Raw genomic sequence first — 23,820 nt, forward strand, 5'->3', positions numbered from 1 at the left:
AAAAAATGGTAAATATTAAAAAGATTTAAAAGGGGTGCAATTTTTTAACAACATAAATCTGTTTACAAGAAAAGAACTATTCGCAATAGAATTCCTAGATCAATCATAATTCTCGAAAAGGGTTTACTAAGTCAAGAGTCATTTGGTGTTTGGTGTTTGGTACGGAAATCGACCGTTTGCATAAAGTTTTTTTTGCCTGTATGTATCGCATACGTATGCTCAACAATGTTGGTATTTTGAATGCGCTACTGATTCTGTTGAAAATTAAGTTTACACACCCACACTCCGCCCACTCGTTCGTGCTGTCGCTTTTAATCGAATTATGCACGTGACCGCAATTGTGCTAAGAGTACTGATAATAAGCGATTTTTTTGTCAACAGATATTCCCTGATGTATATCTACACATCCAAAGGCGACATCAACTGAGCGGAAGTATATTTTGTTTCAGTAAAGGAAGCATCGTTTGTTTCCGTTTGGTTTTTGTGCTAGTCTTTCAATCTCAGGAAATTACGAATTTTGCGGTAAAAGTTTTAAGTGAATTCAATTATTATTGTTTTTTTCTTTTTTTTGAGTTTTGAGATGTCCAATGAAAGTTTTTCTAAGTTACTAAGTTAAGTTTTTAGTTTCCTCCTACACTTACCTGTTTTTACTTGATACTTAAGTGTTGTAGCACAATCCTCTATCAATTGTTGCAAGTTCACAGCTCGATCTGGTACTTCTAAGTCCAAAAGACGTTTCATATCTTCAGGATGATGAAAGTCCAAGACTTTCTCATTGCGATCATTGGTTGCTTTAACAAAATCCAAAAGCACATCAATAACTTTTAATAGGAATTCACGCGTCTCAGTGCCAGCAGAGACTGTAGTTGGCAAGAGATCTGCAAAAAAAAATAATATGTGGAAATTAAAAAATACATAAATATAAAGATATAAAAATGCATTTAGGAAACTAACAAAAAAAAAAAATTATAATAAAAAGATAACTTTTTTGTTTGATAAAACTTTGGGCTGTCAGAGGAAAATATGTTACCTTATCAGTGAGTTTGATAAATGAACATATTGAGGTATTCCTTAACAGCTTTTTCGTACTGAAATTGCTTGGCTGTTGCCATAAAAAGAGATTTAAAATTTTTGGTTTATTATTTTATAGCCAAAATTTGCCAGGCTGGAAAAAAGTATGTGGCTTTGCGTTGTTCACTCCTTGCGCAAGTTACCCTCTTTCATTTGTTTGGTTTAACCATTGCGCCGGATGTTGTTTGACTGCCACTTGAAGTGCTATAAGCATCATTTTATAGCGCCTTTTTCTATGGAGTGATGTGCTTTATGGAGATGCTACCCCAGAGGCAAGGTCGTTTTAAACCACCCCTAAGCAATGCAAGCAGTAAGATTTCTAGTTGAATTGAATCTGCTATATTTTTAAAATTAGTTTGCTCGAAATAATGTTCGAAATAATTGCTAATTGAGGATTTGTTTACAGCAGCACTAGGATTAAATTGTCGCACTTAATAAGTATCACTTAAGTGAGCCACATGGGGTAAAGTGTGAAAGAACTTTTTCAGTTGTGGTTCAAATGAATTTAAAGCACCTGTAACGGTCACTAACCAATTTTTAAATACTTTAATTTAAATGTTGAAAAAAGAAAATGGAACTCCGTATAAGAAAATATTACTGGTTTAATGACAGTAAAAAAACTATTTTATAAATAAAAGAATCATTAATAGAGTGTTTTTTTTTAAACTACTCAAAAAGGTTTGCATAAAAAATAATATATGGATAGATATATAAATATCTGAATGAATTTCTTTTCAATGTCTTTACCTCAATCAATGCTAAACATCTTAAAGTTGAAATAAATGTTAGTAATTATCTTAAGTCATACACCACCAACTAGTTACCCTGCAACATGAATTTCCTCAACTGTCCCATTTTTGTCCCATTTTTGTAGTATAAATGATTTAGCATGACTTTAATAGAAAAGTAAATGAAATTCCATTGACATGTAAGCGAACGTAATATCCTGTGACTAAACGGTTTATGTTTGTTATGTTCTTGATGCCAGGCACACGTTTGGTCTGGCACTCTTTGGCAGCGAAGGGTGACTTTCTGCCAATTTGAGCACCCCAACCATCCGAAAACCCAATCCATACAGTAGCTACTTTTATTTGACGTGTGCTGCAGAATGCGTTACAGCTTTCGAATGCTAAAGTACAACTGCGAATGGCACAATTTATCACTTTTTCTTGTGTTTCAGACATAATTCTTTTACATTTTTATGCCAGTTGATCCTCGACATTTCTAAACCCACACTTGTAACTTTTTGTTAAAATTTGCGAGTGTTTTGTTTAGTTTCTGTTTCTGTTTCTGTTTCTGAATTCAGTAAACATTTTTCAAATTTAGGTATTTCCTAATTTGTAAGTGTTTTGTAAGGACTTTTCCAAACAAGAACCCATTCGATCACAATAAGTGCATAGAGTGTTAAATATTTTATAAATACTATAAGGATTTCATAATTTTTATATATTTGATCTTATCGTAATTTTAATTAAATAAATAAGTAAAACACTAAATATGATTTATATAATAATGATAATAATAAGCTTTGCTCGACGTAAATGATTCGAGTAACGTCTTATACTGGGCACAAGCTATCTATAAGTCGCTTCCACCTTTCGCGCCGCAACGCTACCTCATTTATATCACTAAAGTTACTTATTCTTCTTTCTAGGGGCTGAAAAACGGTATTTATTTCATTTAACGTTGACCTTTTTCATGTTGTTTTTGGACGATCTCTTCCTCTGATACTTTGCGGGTTGTATACCAACGTCTGTTGACAAATTTCAGTAGGAGACTTTCGAAGTGTATTCCCGATCCATCCAAATTTTCTTTGGGAATTTCAAGGTTGACATCTCTTACATTTCTTCTGGTCCAAAGGTCTTGATTTGATATTCTGTTTGGCCAAAAAATATGCAAAATTCTGCGGAAACAACGGTTGACAAATACTTTCAGATTGCTTTGTATGTTTTCTGTAGCAAACTAGGTTTCGCAATCACTCAGGAAAATTGAAAGAACACATGCTTTAAAGATTTTTATCTCTGTGCGTAAACTAAAGGTATTGGAGTTCCACACTTTACGAAACCTTGTAAAAGCGTCCAGGGCTTTCTTTATTCTACTTATCACATCTTGGGCTGTAACTCCATTTTCGGACACAATACTGCTTTGTCGATTACTCGATGCTTGATCTAAGATTTGCATACCGCCCCGTACGGCTAGTGACTGCTCTGAGATTAGTTTAGGACATCTTAGTTAGTGTTATGTCCCTTATGTATTTCCTGACGGGGTTTATTCTGGAATCGATGTATGCTTTATGTTTAATCACCAGTTCTTCATTTGAACAAAAGTTAAGTTATATAATAATACTCTATTTAAAGTTATTAAAATAATTTGGTTTTATTATATTTATATAAAAAATTATCTGTTCTATATATGTATATATATATGTAACTGAAATTTTTAAGGAACATATATAGGGCATTGTATTATATGTACGAATTAAAAATATTTTGATATTTTATAATGATTATGCAATACTCATTACCTATATACTGTACCTATCGCATATAGGTAAATATATTGTTTTGAATATAGGACTTACCATATGCTGTAAGCTTTCCCGTTTTATCGGTTAGCTTATACCCGTTAGGATTTAGTGACATTTTCTCCTCTGTAAAAAATAAACAAAACATCAAATTAGAAAAGTAAATATTAGGAAATTTTGAAAGAAAAATTAAAAGCAATTATGTAATGAAGATGTACGAAAATCAGGAGTGCGCACTACCGATTTATTGATTGGATCAAGAGAGGAACTTCTTGTAAAAAAACACTGTCAAGGTATACATAAAATTTAAGACTCTCAAGAACACGAAGTGAAGTTTGTAGGGCAGCACTTAAGGCAAATAAATTTTTTTTCCATATTCTTGGAAGAAAACAAAAAAGAAGGACAATTGAAGGACATCTTATTTAATGGCAAATTGCAAATGCGCAATGGAGAATATTTTTTTTTATTAATTTAATATTATTATTTGTTATTTTTCGTAATAAAATAATTTACATATATGGTATAAAACGGTTAATTTAAAAATAATTGAGTCGTCAATAGTTTTGCTTTAAATAAATGAAACGTGGATGCTCCTAAAAGTATACACATTTTTTCAACCTTGAGTGTGGTGTACAAAACATTATGTAACAACAAAATGGAGTACTCTGTCAAATTTCATGACGCCATTTTGTTTAGTGGTTTTCTACTCTCTAATTAAGACTTAACTTCAATTATTTTCATAATAAAAAGGAATTGTTTTAGTTAGAATTTAAATTAAATACGTGCGTTGTTCTTACCAATGATTTTGCGGAGGTCTTCGATGTATTGCTTTAGGAAAATCACTTTGGCTGTTGGTTAATGACTGTTTTAAAGGAAAATGTGAGTTAGTGGGGCAACTACTTTGGCGTTGTTTTTGAAAGGTGATAACTCGAAAACTGAATTGTTGCAAAAAGTTTGTATTTTGTTTCTATTTTTGATGAGTGTGAACTAAGCGAATACTACTTTTTGTTATGATTTCTATATATATGTATATATATATTGCTTACTATATTTTAATTCAACACCGATTTATAATTTAACAATATTTATTTAGTTGAACACTGTTAACACTTTTAACTAATTTTTAATTTAGACTTTTAACAACAATTGCAACACACGCTCACTGGACCAGGACGGACAGGAGTGCGAAAGCAGCTTTACTGTCTGACGATCTACGGCACTATGTTCTTCAGTAAGCAACCGAGTTGCCTATAAAGCCAATATTCAACATCGCTGCAAAGGTATTTATTTGCAGATGGCGCTGCTTTTATTATATAACCTTCATAAAAGCACACAGACACAAACACAAATACAAACACAAATAGAAATACAAATACAACCATAAAAGCAAAATGTAAAATTTTTCCATTAAATTCCTTTACACTCCCACTGAGCGTTGCAAAGGAGAGATGCAAAGGATATTTTTTATGTTTGTCATTTGTGAAAAACGAAAATGTATATGACGTCATAGTTAGTAATTTGGCAACCATATTTTTGTGTAGGCGGAGCCAGCGTACATGGAGCTGCGTTAAAGGGTACTCCTTCATGTTAGTTTTGGGGTTGTGTTTTGCTTCTGCTGGAAATTTTTAGCGGATACGTTTGGAGCTACTTTCCGCAGGAATACATATCCTTTATGAGAAAAGTTTTGTATTTCTTTTTATTTTCTTTACATTTTATGAAATATTTTTAAACATAAAAGTTGTTTGCCGAAAAAAGGCGATTAAGTTTAGTTTCACAAGTTTTAACAACAACAAAAAATGGATGCCATTAGGAATAAAAAAACCTTACAAGTACAGAACTTTATGAAAAAAAGTGTAATTTATCTTAATTTGGATGTTGAAATACGCAAACAAATTATTTACAATTCACTACTCTGCTTTCGAATCGTCTTTACCATTTTTATTTGGTACCTTTAAATGTACAGATTAAAGATACAAAGTATCTGTATCTTTAAATCTGTATCTGTAATGCTTGTAGGGTATTCTGAATTAAGATAAATTAGTTGAGTGTAAAATTGAATTGTGCCCTGTAATGGAATAGTTTAGGCTTTGAGGTAAATTGAGAAACTGGGTCAAGAAAAACTTTCGTGGTAGTTTATGACAACTGATAACAAGAAACAATAAAAAACGTAGGGGTTTTTGTGTATATTGTTGGTGTATACAGAAATCCTTGAAATAAATGTGATATGATCGTACTGTTGTTAAGAAAATCTGCTATATTTTTAGTTTACATAATTATACCAAAAACACGTTATTTGTTTATATTTGTAACTTCAATAACAATAAAAATATTCTCAAAGTTTGATATTTATAATTTTTTATATAATTTATTAAAATCTTATCTAATCTAAAAAGATAGATTTAAATTTTAACAATAATTGCACTATTTTAATTTTTTTAAAAAATTTTACACTCTTTCAATATCTATTTTAAGTCCTAAATATATAGTAACTTCATATATATTGCACAATTATTTAACAGATAAAGAGATTTTAACATATGCCATACAATTCATATGTGTTTAGAAATTACTTTTAATTGAAGATCTCAACTTAAAATGGAATTCATGTCATAAACTGATTTCATAAATTGGTATTAATCATCTAGATTAGTGCCACTTGACATGGGACTAATTGCCACATGGTGCGGCAATTAGAAAATACATTTAAACCATTAACCGTTTACTGTGGACCAATGGTGGACCAAAGAGTCTCGCCGTTTATGAACTTGTCAAACTATTGCAGTAGCACACAAGTAAAAGAAAGAGACATATATAGAAGAGTTCGAGGATATACCTTGCCTTTATTGTTTAAAAAAAGGATAAATATGCGACTAATCTACTTACATTTCCGAACGCTTTTTGTTTTTGTTAAGTAGGGAAGACATTAGAATTTTTGAAAGCCTTAAGTAGGGTATACCATAAATAAGATTGAGAAACTCTGATCTACATGGAATTGCAAAAATTATCAATAAATATGGATAGTCATTCGAATATGGCCTCTAATAGATATTTTAAAATAAATGTCTGTACTAAAAACTCAGTTAATATACCTGGAATCATAAAAAAAGTCTTAAAAATAAGCTTTATTTATATCGTTATATAATTTAATTGAGTTAATTGAGTGGATGTAAGAAGGAAGATTAGGACGGTAACAACAATAGCTATAAATATAAACTTTTTTCACAGAGAGACACAGTGGTGGACGTGACTGGTTGGTTTTAGTGGCGGTTTACTCTCCTGTTCAAGTTTTACTATCACAAACTTGATAAAACTTAGTCAAGTTTTAAAACTAATATCTGAGGGCTATAAAGGATGTTTTTAAAAGAGCCATATTTGGAATGTCTTCCACGATCATTAGTTCGTATATATACGTAGTAAAATGTTCACAATCTTGCCAAACCTGAGCATTTACAAAGGTAGAATTCTTGTTCTCGTCTCTTTGTTGCTTTCTCTTCTTATTGAAGACCTTTTATATTGTGCGAGATACCCTAAATTAAATCTTGTTAAATAGTATAAAATTATATTTTTTTCTTATAATAAACTTGTTATATGTTATATAACGTGTTGACGTGTGATTTTAATTACATACACTGCCAGACCTTTTAGATAGAATATGTTTTATGACTTCTTTATTTATCAATGAACATACCATATACGTAAAATATGCTCTAATTTGAGCAATAAATAAATTAATAATCAACTTCGAATTCACGATTAGCTAAATTTATGATTGAAATCAAATTTGTATCTTCTATCTATCACAATAATATTGTGATAATATTTTTTTATCTACAAATTTCAATTTTTTTTATTAAAAATGCTTTACTTTAAAAATTTAATTAGATCCACTAAAATAAAATATTAATCAGATTCTATCAGATGTCAGTGAAGAAGTGCAATGGTAAGAAAAGTACTTTCATTACATAAATAATATATATCTTCGCATATTCCTTGTATAATTACATGCTGTTGGAGGACACATTTGAAATTCATCCATTCCTCATTCCTAATTAATCTCTAATCGGTGTCAGTTCTACTATTGTTGATTCTGATATCATATCCAACAATAATTTAAAGTTCTCCTATTCTAAAATCCTTGATAAATCATATAATTTGTTTGCGATCTAAGTTTCTAAGCATTCAGCCTTGTATTGTTTAAAGCATCTTATATAATAACTGAAGAAAAGGATAATAACTAAAGAACAAATCAATTTTAAAATCCATGGTAACTAATTCATCGGTCATTTACACTTCTACATATGTAATGTGTGTTTTCCATCTTTATATTATACATTAAGACTGAAAAGTTTTCGGAAATTCTCATTTAAAATTCGCGCGCTGTATATTTTTCGATATTTTAAGTTTATGTAGTTTGGCAGCACTGTCATTAATTACTATGCCAAAAATGAGAGCGATCTGTCAGAAAGTTCGTTTACGGCAGCTGTTGAAACCAGTTCACCTCAGTAGTGCGTTGCGAAATGTCTTCGACGGTCGTACGACCGTCCTGAAAGGCTTTGTACCACTCATAAACTTGAGTTTTCGATAAAACTGATTCCCCATAAGCCTTTTGTAGCATTCGCAACGATTCTGCACACGAAATTTCGTTCGAAACACAAAATTTGATGCAAACTCTTTGTTTAATATTTTTTTCCATTGTTTTTTTCGCAACGCACTACTGAGGTGAACTGGTTTCAACAGCTGCCGTAAACGAACTGTCTGACAGATCGCGCTCATTTTTGTCATAGTAATTGTCCTTAATTGCTGCCAAACTACATAAACTTAAAATATCGAAAAATATACAGCGCGCGAATTTTAAATGAGAATTTCCGAAAACTTTTCGGTCTTAATGTACAAAGATACAGATAAAGCCAACTATAAAAAATATAATTTTTAAATATTGATAAGTTTATCATAGCATAACCACTACGTCTTTCCAATTGTAATTCGGAGACAAACAATAGCATGGATGTGTGGTTTATAGCTTTAATTTGTACATGATAGCTTGAGAGACTTTTACTAAACTTTTTTTTTTTAAAAAATGGAAAATTTTATTTGAGGTTTTACAGATTAATGTAGAAAATGATTAATCTGATTTCAAATCTATTTATATATATACTTATTTATACTGAAAAGCCTGTCAGAATTTTATTGCTAGCTGTTTGGATTGTGCCTATTTTGTTACATTACCCTATGACTTCGTAAATACTCGTACTTAATAAACGATTTTCATAAGAACTGATGCTGTCTGAAAAGTAGATATCCCGTATAAAGGTTTCCCTTCTATAAGCTTATTGTAAATGCCAGGTCTCTCCAGATCAGATATTCAAACGAGTGTTACATTGTTTGTGGTAGACAACTCAGACAGTATTTTTTGCAATTTAGGACTTTCTTTGAAAGATTTTGTGGTATAGATTTGGAGAGATTTTTTAGCTGCTTGATTAACCGTAATAATGCTTAGTTCTTGTATTGCTCATTAAGACATTATATAGCATACGTAGCAGTTCTATCTAACAAACTGGAAAGCATCTAATTAAACAGCTAGATTGAATCTGAAATTACCACTTTGTAAGCTTCGAAGTTTTGAAGTTTTCATCGTTTAGTAAACCATACTTCTTCAGTTTATTTTTTTTTGAAGTTATTACATCAAAGTTACAGAAAGTGCTGCCTTCGTATAGGTTATTCAGAAACTGAAGGAAGCGATTGTCGAGTTTTGAAGATGTTAAGTTAATAAGTTTCAAAATAGAAAATAGAAATTGGATATAATAGAGATGTTCTTTTTAAAAGTGCCTTCATGGCAATTATTAACCCTATTATCATCGCATCTCCCCCACGATGAAGGGGTTAACATATTTCTGAGCTAAGGTATGCCTGTCGTAAGAGACGACTAAAATCTCAGCATCATTCCGACTCTGTTGGGAATGTTAATTGGAGTGAGTGAGAAAACTTGCGATATCAGACCAGAGGTGTAACACGGAGGTCAGGGCCCTCACCAATTCGGCCCAAGGATCTGTGACCCAAAGATCAGCAAAGGTATCGGTAGGCTTCGCTCCTTACGTAAGTTATGTCAAACATATAACTTAAATTGGTACCGGCGGAAATTCCTTGGAATTTTCAATGAGGAAATTCAAGTGCACCAAGTGCATTATCTTGATGAGTGTTCTTTGAGAACAGTGTGGTGTTGGGTCCTCCCGACTGGTAACCATGTTAAACAACTCTGAATTTTGTCATTGCATCTGTGATGTATGTGCACTTTACTCAGTGATTCAAGCGCTTTGTTTTTCATAATCATAAGATAGCTTCAAATGTAATAATAGGTTTAATTATGTTACAATTTGATATTATAGTTACGGATTAATTCTTTACGTTTTACTGTAAAAATATGTACTTTAGCATTAATGCTTAAAATGGGACTATATAATAAGTATTATGTCCGCTTTCAAGTTTTAAATTATTCGTATTTCTATTCTTAATAAATTGTCTTAATTTCTTTTTATTTAATTATTACATATTTGATTTTTAATCAAAATAATAACTTTATACTTCCAAAAAGAGGTGTTTTACTATATACCTATATATGGATAACTGAGAAAAATAACATGAATTCGTCTTATTCGTTTTCTCTTTCTTCCATAGTTTTAATAGATAATAGGTAGATTAAAACATGTTCAATTAAAATATTTAATTAATTTTTAATTTGTTATTTTGTTAAACACGAAATTATTTCTAAATAAGTTAATTATTTCAGATTATCTTGATTCGATATATGTCTAAACGATTATATTATAAATATCTTTATTTATATATATATGTAAATGTATGTATATATATATATCTATATGTCAAAATTAAATTGATTTGGAAAAAGTGACATATAAGTGAAAAGTCTAATATTGGAATTGTAAAACATTATCGGACGATCAATTGGAGTGAGGGAATTTTTGATGAATTATCGGGTAAATATGTGAATCACTTTGTTGTATGTTTAGGAACCTTTGGTATGATACTGTGATATTGTGTTGAAGGTGGTGTTGGTGTTAAAAAATTTCTAGATTGTAATGATTGACAGACAATAGCAATACTGGAACAAATAACAAGTGAGCCAAATTTCAATAGATAAACGAAATGATAAACAGGCGTTATTTCGATGGATAATTCAAGTGCCACTGATAAAAGTAGCAAAGTTTTATTTCAAAATTCATGAACAAAAACGTGCTACTTTTGAGAAAAATATAATTATTTTAGTTTATGCTAAAGTCTTGTGGTAATAAGTTGTTATATTCATAAAGTTAAAAATAATAGAAATTTGAAAAAATTTTGTGTTTATAGAGAAGTACATATGGTTAAAACACAAGAAGAAACTTAAAAGGTGATTAATTATATTGTAGTTACTGACCTTGCGGCTTCCAATAGCGGTTATAAGCCTTATATCCTAAATACGCAAAAATGTTTGCAGATATTTCGTAAGCAGCAAAATTTAAAATCACAACAACAACACTAAAACCGTTGAACCGTCTAATAGCACCACAGATAAGGCACAACTACTTCTCCACTCACACACAGATCGTTACTGTTTTTGTCACTTAAAGAACACTAATCTGCTTACTAATTAACCAAGCCGCACAGATGCAGCAACATCAGCGTGACGAATACGAAACTGACTACTTTCATCACACACAATCTGTGCTGCTAGGAGGAATCGGCGCACACACCAATTTTCTCGCAGCCTTGGTTCTGCACTTCCTTCTACCCAATTCAGCTCCAAATGTTCATTTAAGTATGAAAAAACTGTAATATTTTTTTGGAGGTTGCACTTAATTTGTGTCAAAAACATTTTAGCAAAAATTGCAAAATAACGAAAGTAAAATCTGTTTTTTACTATGGAAAAAATGGGAAGAGTGTGTCCTTGCTTCTTATTATATTCCTGAAATAATGCCATTCACAACATCCTTGCTCTGTTAGAATTGTTTAACTAAAATTAATTAATTTAATTAGAAAAGGAGTGGGAGTGGCAAGTGAGTTACTACATTTCTTAATGATGATTATTGATTTTATAATGATGGTTGATGTTTCATGAGGTCATTACTGGTATAACGTAAGAAAAAATGTTGGCAAATAAAGTATCTTAATGTAAATTTCAAGAAAGAATACCATATAATGTGTTAGTCCTTGCGAACAACCCACTTAACCTAGCTAAAACATTCTCATCTATTATGTAGATGAAGGGTGTGTTTTAGAGGTTTGATTTTTAGGTTGAAGACATTATATCATTATATCTTTTATTAGAAGATCGAGGTAAAAATATATTTAAAGATGAGTTCTGAAAATGATATAAGATAGAATTAAATCATTTTGATTTTTATAAATCAAATTTATTCATGTCAATTCATGTTGTAAATTTATTTTCTTTATTTTATCCATGTGAAACCAATCAAGCTATATAAATCTGCATATCGATTATCTTTCTTTTAATTTAATAGTTTGTATTATTTTGGGATAGAAACTGATTAATATGGAATACTGTGATATCAAAACTTGGGTTTATTGCTATTCGTATTGCAAATGTGTCAAATTTCCAAACTGCAACAAAAAAGTTTTTATTAGTAAACAGAATTTACTGCCCATTTTTTATATGATATATCTCTGAAGATGAGTTTTTTGAGTTCTTAGTTTGGACCATTTACAGAAGTTCGATTACTTCTACATACGGAAGTTCCTCTATGCAAAATCAGTAACTTTTTTAACAACAGAAACGATATCAGAGGCGAGTGAGAGGTGGCTGTTGCACCGAACGTTGTGGTGAAGGGGTACTATATTTACTCAGATACTATTGTACTCAGATAGAGTGACGGATATTACGGATATCTCTTTATATTTAGATTCTGGTCTTATCTTTCCTTAAAAAAAGTAGTGAAGATGTTTTTCATATTATGAAATGGGGAATATTTGATAAATATCGTTTTTTATATATTTAAAAAAGGGTACGCCAAACAATTTACTTCTACAGTGTTAAGCGGTGTCCGGTTTTTGGTAAATTATCAGGTTTAACAGAAACATGTATCATGTGTTAGTATTTAGTTTTTACTGTCTCTATTTAATCTTGCAATCGGGAAACACAGGATTATCCACTTAGTAATAATACCTATGTTTAGCTTACTAGTTAATGGTAAAGTGATTAAGGTTCAGTTCTTTATTGCAATAAAAACTTAGAACTTCATATCAGATTTTTAAATAGGATGTATGGAATAGCTTCGTGTAAGGTGTACTTGCATTGGGTAATCGTCTTAGAATTTCTTTATCTTGATTTCCATTAGTTCGTTTTGTATTGAAACCTTTTCAGTGTTGTGAGAAAGTAAAAAGAAATAGTAACTGTTATAGTAACTTTAGATTACAATCCGATTAAATGTATTAGAATAATATGAGTGTTAAAAATATGAGCGAAAAACGAGAAAAATAATTATAATAAAATGGCTTGAAGAAAAATTTGAAGTCGTACGCTGGAAATAATTAAATCTCTATTCATTTTTTAAATTAAGAAAGTTTATGATTCGAACAAAAACTACTCCCAATATTATTAATAACAATTATAAAATAATTCCTATACTTTGATTTCCACTGACACTCAGTTCTTAACTAACAGCCAAAGTGCCAATGAATAGTTTCAAAAATGAGTAAAGAAAAATAGTCTAAGTGCCAAGTTAGCAGCAATGAAAATATGAAAAATAGGGGAAATTACAAAATTCACCAACACAATTTAATTAAAAAAGTAAGTTCTATTAAATTTCTTAACTAAAAGTTAAAACTCAGAGTTTAGAATGGCATGTCATGCTAATCATACTTAAGATTATTGCAAAACTTAAAACAAATACATTATATATACTAAAATACTTAAGTGCAAAATGCCGCTAAAGCTCTAAAAAGATGAAAAAATAAAAATGTGGCAGCTAACAGCACCACATTTTATTTTATATTTGCTAACAGCAAATATAACATAATAAGAATGAAAATTGACTGTTATCACAGTGAAATACTGCAACATCTCATTTAGAGATTTCAAGTAATATAATTTGATACTATATTCATCACATATAATGTTAAATTTATAATGTTAGTTTATCAATATAAGATTTTAAAATGGGATATCACAACTATTAGTTGCATTTTTAAATATAAATATTCCTTCCTTTTAAGAAATGCTTATATGCAGTAGATTCTTCCAATCACTGGTTTAATAAGTAAATAGAATAAGAAAATACTCGTATTCTAAGTAACAGATTAAATTCGCTGAACTTATTAATTCTTCATTACCTGTATAATCTTTCAAAAGGTATTAAGTCAGAAATAAGTTAATTAGATTATTTTTAATATATGGACGTAAGGAAAAGTTTTATAAGATCTAGCACTAACTTTGTGCTTAGCAGTTGTATTTTATCTTCTTCAATCCAGACATAATAAAATGCTATGCTTTGTTTTATTTTAATCTGATGAAATTATTTATACATGAGCAGATTTTTCATTTTAGAAAATTTACTACAAAATATAAAACGCAGTTTGTGTGAAAAATTATATATCCAGAAAGTCAATTGACCGATTTATATGAAAACAGAAGCACAAGTTTATTTACATACAATTATATAAATAATACTAACAAATAGGTTCCGAGAACAATAGAATTAATTCTACAACAAATCCATTCCACTATTTCTCCATTCGGAAGCAGCATCGCTGAATAATTTTATTTTAACGCCAATTTCGCCTGTTGTTCGGCGTTACTGGCCAAACATATACGCTGGTAATATCGGCCATGTTGCTCATACAACACGTCGCACATCGCACATCGCACGCCTACATGTGTTGGCATTTATACATAGATAATTCCATATATACATATATATATATGTATATTTATAGCAATATATATATAAGATAATACCACACTTGGTTCCGATTTCATGTATGTAATTAAGTGTGAATCTCCTTTTGCTAATAATTTAGCACAAGGAATATCCGCTTCCGGCGACGGCCATGACAGCATTGAGCTTTAAGAAGACTATACAAGCATACATTATTTTCCATCTCTTTTCAATTAAATGAAATTAAATCTTCACTCTTTCTTTTGTGTTGCAGTGGTCTGCAATATGCTGCCGTACGTTTTGTTATACGCAATTTTATTGGGTGCTAAAGCTGCGCATGCTCGATATTTGGTAGTGACGTCATTGTTGTTATTTGCGGGGGTTGCTCAAGGCAGTCAAATACAAAAATTACATTCAAGGCAAAATATGCTGAGCCTTGATGATTCTGTCTTCGTTGAAACATCGTCGAGTGTAGTTCAAGATTGGAGTTTGGTGTGCAAACAGCTCTGCGGGTAAGTGCCAAAAAAGTGTCTTTGAAATTTTCTTTGCCTATAAACTCAAGGTGATACTGAGTATCAAGGAGTATGTAAACTATATTTATTTGTGAGTTATATAGGCGTTTAAGTGTGCGTGAAAATGTGTGCGTGTGTGTGTATGGTGGATTATAATAAATTTATATAATTGGTGTCAAAAATCGGTTTTTGTACTATTTCTATCTCAATAACTTTGTTCATTTAAACTATTTTCCATCGATAAGGAAACTTTTATTAAAGCGAAAACAAAAACTAATTAAAAATGTTTTATAATGAGTATTTAATTTTGCTTGATAACTATTATCAACTAACTATAGTTATTTTGGAAATAACTAATTTGATTATAAAGTGATATACTGTATGAATATTTACGAAAATAAAATATATATATATATTAGCTCATATATATACAATATAAAATTATAAAGAAATGTTAATTTGATTTATAGAGCTGGCCTAGGGGGCGTACCTTGCGCCTCCATTTGTACCACCAATTCGGCGGCGCTATCTAAGCAACAATTGGCCTTTAATCTGCTGCATCCAAACAAAATACTAATTTGTCAGGATTTATGTAAACTACAACTTGGTAAGTGCTCATATTTTATTATTAAACAAATAGTCTTAATTTTGATTATTATCTATATATCTAATTATTAACAATTAGATTGTATTTTCAAAAAATAAGTTTCTTTAGTGGAATTGCATGCATTATACCAAATCATTATGTGTTAGATAGCATTTCATAGTGGATATCTCCCAAGTAGGTATATGTGACTCTAGAGATTAGTTCCTATTTATCACAATGGAGTGTAATTTAATAGTTTTGTGTAATTTAAATATTACATTTTTTATTTAATCATTTTAATCTTATTGCAAATTTCAAGATGTCTTCAACATCGAGATTCGCATATAATTTCATCAATGAATAGTTTATAGAGTAATGCATCTCAATTAAAGTGGAATTCATAATTTTATATGAAGTACGATCAATCTGAGAAAACAGGTATCATCCGTAAAATAAGTTCGACAAAAATTGTGAATCTAGGAAAAACAATTATTTTTATTTCTTAAATAAAATCTAAGCACGAATTAATTAGTTCAGTTAATGTAAATTATCGTTTATAACCTTTTAATGTCCAATTTGAAAAAAGAAAATTATTATAACACGGAATCATTTTGATATCGAACTATAATATTGATGTATATTTATAAATATATAAGTACTAGATGGCGCCTATTACACTATCCTAATGCGAGTTTTCTTGAATTGAGGCAACGCTTCCGACATCATTATGCAGAGTCTTTCCAATAGGATATTATAGAAACGATTATCTTGTCAGACAGACCAAAATAATTAAATGAACAAATAATATCGAAAAAAACATTGGAATTATGTAGTTCTCATATTATTCATTTCAGCTAATTACTTGATTAGCTTAAATAATTTATAACACTTTCAATTCTTTCCACCTCTGCCGCGCCCATATCTTCTGGTCTAGATAAAGCTAGCTTCTAGATATTAACCCTATTGATCTTAGCTCTATCCCCTAATTACTGGAATGAATTTTTCGTTCTGTCATTTGTGGCAGAAGTAGAAATCTTCTCCATTCATTCCTATTATGTAGTGGGTTATAGTCTCACAAAATACGTTCATGGCTCGGTTCTTAAATTGAATAAGCTTGTAATAAATACTATTGAGAAATAAATACTATTTACACCTTTGTAAAACATTGAAGACAATAAAGATCATATATTATATTCTTTCACGTCGTGAATTTATATTTTTTTTATTTTAATTTGACCGCAAAGAACAAGAAGTAACAATGCAAATAACAAATTTGCAATGACAACGATGCTGTCTTGTGTACTACGAGTGCATGAGTTTCTATTTATATAAAAAATTCATTTAAGTGTATAGTGCGAATTAAGAAGCTAATAACGAAACCCACTTAAAAATTAAAAACATTTTCCAATTTTATTTTCTTCGGTAATATTGTTGTTAATGAAAATGTTTTTATTGTTGTAAAGGGCGAAAGTATGAATTATTGTCTTTTAGAAATTATGCATTCACCGGAGAAATAAATGCATTTTGTAGTAGCGTATTTACCTCTTAGAGAATTAATTTCTAATAATTCATTTCAGCGTTTGACGAATTTAATTTATTTCATTTGACATTAAAATCGTTTTTAATCTATGACTTAATCGTTTAAGTAATTGATTAATCGTAAGATTTAATTAATCTATCATATAATCGTTTAAAATGAACAAATAAAATTTCTTAGACGTTTGTCATAATTTAAATATCTTCCTCAGAAATAGTCACGTTAGATATCTACTTATTACTTACTATTTGTTTATAATATTAATTATCATGTATGGTATATTTGATGAAAAAATTAATGCAAGGTATATATTTGCAAATAAATTCTGATTTACGGCAGTTATTTTGTCACTGCATGTATCTATGACAATTATTTCGAATTATCGAATTGGTTCATTAAGTCACACAATATATAAAGCTGATAAAGTCTTATAAAACTGACTCATATACAAAGGGATTAGCTTGCATAGGGATAAAAAGATTAGTCTTACTGAAGCGAGCTACAATATAAAAGTACATATATAGTTTGTATGATATCCGACGCCATATCATAAATATTTTGTCAAATGTCAAATGATTTAAATTCAGAAAAGTATTAAAGGTGTAAATAATAAAAAATAAAAACATATATAAAAAAATATATAAAGAGGTTAATGGAGGATATCCTCCATTATATATAAAGTCGATACCCCCATTTTTTATAAGGGGTATCATTTGGGTAGGTTTCATCGATGTGGACGGGATATTGCCCTGAAATATGAATTTTCAGCGAAGACTCATATATAATAGCAAAATTTGACAAGCAGAGTGAGGGAATTTGAAAAATTTTGATTTTATTATTATCGTTTATTTGTCGATATTCATAAAAGTTCTTTGATTTTAAAAGCAAAAACAGCATGGCGAGGTGTTTGGTATATTGAAAATATTAACAAGATTATTAAAAGTTTATTAAAAATCATCATTGAAAAATAATGAAAAGCTAATTTTTAGATTAATAACAAAAATTATTAAAAAGTATTGTATATATTATTAATAGACAGATACAAAATATTTAATAGAATATTAATAGATATAGAGTTTTAAGTTTTTATTATTATACACTCTTCATTTGTATGAATTTTATATGAAAAATAGAATTTATTGATGCATAGGTAATTTCTAAGTATAATAGTATACTTTTAACTTTGTTCACTCTTCAAAGTGCCTTGGTACGTTCACATATATGACATGCTAAAAGACGTTAGAATAGACCCGGTCAAAGAATACATAAGGGAGAGAGCCTTGAATAATCTCTAGCTTCACGGGGCGGTACGTAGATCTTAGATAAGTCATCGAATAATCAGGAAGCATTTGAAGAATACATAAATTAGTCAGTGAGAAGGGTGGGACTCTGCAGAAAAGTGCCCAGATGCACTAAGTCGAAAAAGGCAACATGAACATTCATGAATGCTAAGTTTTTTTCAGTATTTTTCTAGTTCTTTTAAGTTTTAGGTATAATCAAATAAGCTATTCTTATATATTTTTAATCTATAAAGTATTGATTTTTTTTTTGTTACATTTTATAAGTATACATCTATCTATCATCTATATTTTTTAAAATGTACATTAAAATTAGGTGATGACGTGTGTGATTGTAAACGTAACACAGCAATAAAGCCTATAAGTGAAAAGGAACTTAATGGGGTTTGCGATACGTTCTGTACATATAATAAAGCAACGCTGACCGGTTGTAGTTTATGTCAACAAGTCACATTATCCGATATTCAGCAGAGAATTGGTGACGAGAAGCCATTGTTGAAAGTTCAGCGTGACACCGAAGAGGCTGAAGCTGCTGCTGACGACACCACACCCGATTGGAATGAATTATGTGTATCGCTTTGTAAAACGGGAGATGGCGGGTCTTTGTGCAATTGTGATTTGTCACCATTCTTTTTCAAGTAGTTCAAGTCAACGAAGAAAGTAAGATGTTAAGACCACAGAAAGAGAGGTGGTAAAGGAACGTGGTGTTGATTGGAATGATCATCGATAATGAGACATTAGAAAAGGTTTTAACATTTTATGTATCCGATGTTGTCATAGGACTTCTTGTGGTGTGACAATTTTACAAAATTTTTGATTTAATAGATAATTTATTGTTGCTAAAAGTATATTTATATTGAGTTTTGATCTTTTTTCTTGTGTTGTTATTAACACTATGTTATTTGTTTTATTAAAATCTTTTAAATTGTTATGAATGTTTAATAAAAATTTTAAATTTTAATATAATTGCTACTATTTGTTTTGTTTTTGTTTTTTGTATAGAATACTCTAAAAGTGAATATGGGTTTTAAATTCTAAAAATTAAAAACTAAGATCATATTGGCTTCGTTTCTAATAGAGCAATGTGTTATAAAACGCTTTCAAGAAATATTTCTAATTTAGTAAATAATTTGTTAACTGTTAAATAATTTAATTGTTATATTTCTTTATTTTTTTTATTGTGGAAAGGATAATGTCTCATATGAGACATGTCAGTTAGCGAAAGATGAGAAGAGAAATATTTACACTAACAATTGAAATTCCCTATGCGAATCAATTAATTTGTAATAATTTGAAACAAAGATATATATACATATATATAGAAAATATATATACAATATATACAAAGCAATTAGTTGAAAAAGCAACAAACGTAGGCATTATTTAAAGTAAATGTGTAAAACAATAGAGTTTATTATATAGCACAAAACTATATATAAAAAGTAATGCATTATTTCAGCAAAATAATAAAGGTGAACACAAACATAAAGCATATAAAAGAAGATACTTTATTATTTAAATAATTTTAAATAATTCAAATGGATTTTTATATAAAATAAAAAACATAAACGACAAAATCATCGCAGGTCTTCCAGTTGTGCTCGAATCTGAGATAATGTACCTTCTTGAGGTACAACTACGAACTCAGAATTCTGCACAGCATTTTGAACCTTAGAATAATAATAATAATATTAATAATAATATAAAGATATATATAATATAATATAACATATATGAACATATAACAAGAACAACCAAAAATATAAATATACCAAACATATCCTGTCTGAACATTTTTTCCTTTTGTTTTTTATTAATGGAATCAGCATATCAATTACAAAAATAATATATATAATTTTATTCCATTAAATGTTTTTGAATTATAATTATATAAAGATTATGTAAAAATATATTTACATATATACATAGCAACATTTATAAATTTTAGCCAAGAGTTTAGTGTTGGTTACACACAATTAATAAAAAAAATATCTTTAGAGTATATAGTACCGTAAAAGTACCGTAATTAAATAATACAAAGTACGTGAAATATTTAAATTATAAAAGCAAAAATGTCTATTATTAAAGTTAAAGCATATTTTAAAATATTTAAAACTATATAAATTTATTGAATTATATATATATATATTTAAAAACTAAATGTTAAGCGCTTTGGAAGACAAAAATTAAATAAGTGTATGAAAAGCAAATTTATATAACTAACAAACTTTATATGTATGTAAAAAGCAAATGAGAAATATTGTTTTTGGAAGACATTTTATTTAAAAACAACAAATTTAACAATATATCAATTTAAAAAAAATTAATAATTATTTCAAATAATATTAAACTTGGAAGACATATAAAACATATAAAACTATCAACTATCATTTTCATGTAGCAAACAAAAAACAAAAAACAAAAAGAAACTAAAACAAAAATAATAAATAGTATTTAAGCATAATTAAATTAAATTAAATATTTATTAAAATTATATAAACACAGTTATCTAGGCAGACCCATTGAGTTGAACCCAAACGCAGTTTCGAAATTCATGCGTAAGGTTTTGGATTTGTTTGTGGTGGCAACTCTACGACGCTGTGACTGACAATAAAGGCAAATGTATTAGCCAACAAATAATAATAAATAATTATAAACTAATAAATAAATTTAAAACAATTTAAATTCTTAAATATTTCATTTCATAATATTTATAAAAAACAAAACGCTATTTATTGTTATCAACTTAGTGAAAATGATTTAAATATATTTAATTTGATTTTTAGACGCACTTTTAGCTGTTGTCTCAGTTTTAACAACTCAGAGTTCAATTATTTTATATGCACCAAGAGCATATTATTCAAATTATAATATAATAAATATTATATAAATGTATTAGAATATGTAACTCCACATTTTAAATTAAAAGTGAAATGTTTATATAGTAAATTATGTATTACTCAGAGCACATTTTATTATGTAGTTTATCACATTATTGTTTGTTTCAGTGGTAAAATTATTTACTGCCAAAATTTTATGCACGTATTGAGTTCTTTCGAAATTTTATCAAAAATATCTAAATGTGTATCCTTAAATATATGACAAAAATTATATAAAAAAATTTGATGTAAAAATCTAACTGTCAAATTGTTTAATAATATGTAATTAAAGAAACACAACATCACTCTTACGAAGCTAAAGTAAATAAATTATTTATGTGTTAAAAGTAAACACCAACAGTAGTACTTTATTTCTCCCAACCTTAGATTCTTTTAAATGAACATAGTTTAGAAAAAATTTAAGTTAACAGGAATTTTCATAGACAAGCCCATTAGGTTGATTAATTAACAAATTTTTCAAATTTTTCAAAATCCAAATCGACAATAACTAATTTGACACACGTAGATAAGATTTGGGATTGAACGAATGATCACGTAGAAAGTATCTCAAATCATTGAATATATTTCCAAAGAAATTTGTACCAATATTTTTGCATGTAGTTCATGTTGCATGACAACAGTATAAAGAGGAATTTCGCCAAATAATTTAACATAATAAAAAACCCAATCATAATAATTAGAACATGTAACATAATCTTAGCTTTGATAATAATGTATGGCGTGTAAATCAGAACTATAAAAAATCCATGGGAAGAAACCTCATGTTTTAGAGAACAAATTGCTTTATTGTATTATATGCATTATATGAGTAAGAAGGACCACATTTCATTAACGATATACTTGTATAACATATATGTTACAACGAGATTGAAAGAAGCCATTAAATAATTAATCAAATAATATTTTGTAAGTTTTTGCCATTATAAGTGTTATTTCTGCAGAAAATCTGCTAGCTAATCTCAACAAATTAATGGTATTGATAAACCTAACAATATCTCTTGGTTCAAGATTTGAAGTCTTATTGGATTCGAAATAATAAGATGTGAGAACTAAAAACGTTTCCACAAAATCATACAACAGAGAGGCTAATGTGTGATTTTGTATTTTATAGAATTTGTTGTAAGCGTCTTCAAACTCATCTTTAAAATAGTGTGTTGAATTAAGAAACCAGTAGCTAATCTGAGTTCAGATCTATTCATATTGAGAAACAAAGAAGCATTTTTATCGATCCGAATGACCTGTATATCTTAAAGTGTTTGACATCACCTTTGACTTCACGAAAAATAATATTTGATATATCTAAATAATTATGCAGATGGGTGGATAGATATCCCACACATATGTTCGGGAGCAATGAAGTAAGTTAAATAACGGTACTTTGAAAACTTGTTACTTTTTTCATTACAGTCAAATCCCTAATCCTCAGGTATTTAGACGAGCGTTAATTTGATCGTACTACCCAATTCATATATATGTGCAGTATTGGATCAACTTTGATTTAGTTCTGCGAAATTGGTGAAATTATAAAATACTAGTTTCATGACAATCCGTATAATTGAATTAACTTTCAAAATGTTAAAAAATTTCATGTAATTTCTTTTTAATTTTAATAAATATAATGTCTCCGTTTAAAATTATACTATTTTATTTTCCGAAGCTACGTAACAATTTTATAATTGTTGAGATATTTAAATGAAAATAATTATTTTGAGAATATATTAATAATTGAAATGTATATGTTAATTAATCCATATTTATTATAGCACATTTTAATAATTTATCTAAAGCGCACTGAGGAGAGTGAAAGGATGGAGAGGTAGTTTATTCCGAACTGCGTATTATGCATTTATAAAAATGTCAAGAATATATGAGAAATTATAGCAATTTTCTTTTAGTTATATATTATTTTCAATTCGATTTCATCATAAATATATATACATGTTTCCTACAATTTGCTTATTAAAAAATTTATTTCTCACGTACAGAAGGGGGATTAAAATATATTTCAGCTTGGATCCGAAATATAGTATCAATTACTACAGACTACTGCCAAGAGCTATACTTTCGAAAAGTGTCTCTAATCTTTATAGCTATAGGGTTGCAAATGCATAGACCTTTTTCAAACATATATCTTAAAAACTTTCAAAGTATAAATTCCGATTTTAATAATTACTAAAGACATAAATATTGAACTTGATAAAAGAATAACTTGCAAGTTCGAGTTTTTCACACGAAGTCTATGCCCAAGTCCTTAAGTATAACAATCAAATTAATAGAATCAGAGACCAACACAATATAACGTGACGCAGGTCACTATAGAATGAAATGAGCACACAATACACACAACTTGGAAGATTCTATACCAATTTTGTCGATGGCATAGGGATGGCCAGTGTAGTGGCAACATGGAAAATTTTGAGGCCGTCTAAAGCTTAATAATAACAATGATTTTAATAATAATTTTTTTGTTGGTGCTTAAGGCTTATGATATGATTTAAAATAT

General features: G+C 28.9%; 2 protein-coding genes across 4 annotated transcripts in view; one reads left to right on the forward strand and one right to left on the reverse strand.

Moving 5' to 3' along the window:
- The window catches only part of LOC119667902 (glutamate decarboxylase), a 38,110-nt gene that overhangs the window by 14,101 nt on the left and 189 nt on the right, over nt 1–23,820 (reverse strand). Inside the window, exons 1-3 of one of the 3 annotated variants that reach the window (XM_038077245.1) lie at nt 4,642–4,681; nt 3,653–3,721; nt 642–878 (exon numbers count right to left, since the gene is read on the reverse strand). In XM_038077245.1, coding sequence (XP_037933173.1) covers nt 642–878; nt 3,653–3,713 — 298 coding nt within the window. In that variant the 5' untranslated portion in view covers nt 3,714–3,721; nt 4,642–4,681. Of the gene's footprint in view, nt 1–641; nt 879–3,652; nt 3,722–4,392; nt 4,588–4,641; nt 4,682–23,820 lie in introns of those variants that run through there. The other 2 variants (XM_038077244.1, XM_038077243.1) reach the window with 2 other exon arrangements.
- Nucleotides 10,902–20,261, forward strand: LOC119667903. Its single transcript, XM_038077247.1, has 4 exons — nt 10,902–11,000; nt 14,759–14,996; nt 15,467–15,603; nt 18,734–20,261. The coding sequence occupies exons 2-4, from the start codon at nt 14,770–14,772 to the stop codon at nt 19,057–19,059; spliced, it is 690 nt and encodes a 229-aa protein (XP_037933175.1). The 5' UTR covers nt 10,902–11,000; nt 14,759–14,769; the 3' UTR covers nt 19,060–20,261.

Source organism: Teleopsis dalmanni, chromosome 1 (assembly GCF_002237135.1).
Source record: "Teleopsis dalmanni isolate 2A chromosome 1, ASM223713v2, whole genome shotgun sequence".
In the NCBI taxonomy this organism is placed as follows: domain Eukaryota; kingdom Metazoa; phylum Arthropoda; class Insecta; order Diptera; family Diopsidae; genus Teleopsis; species Teleopsis dalmanni.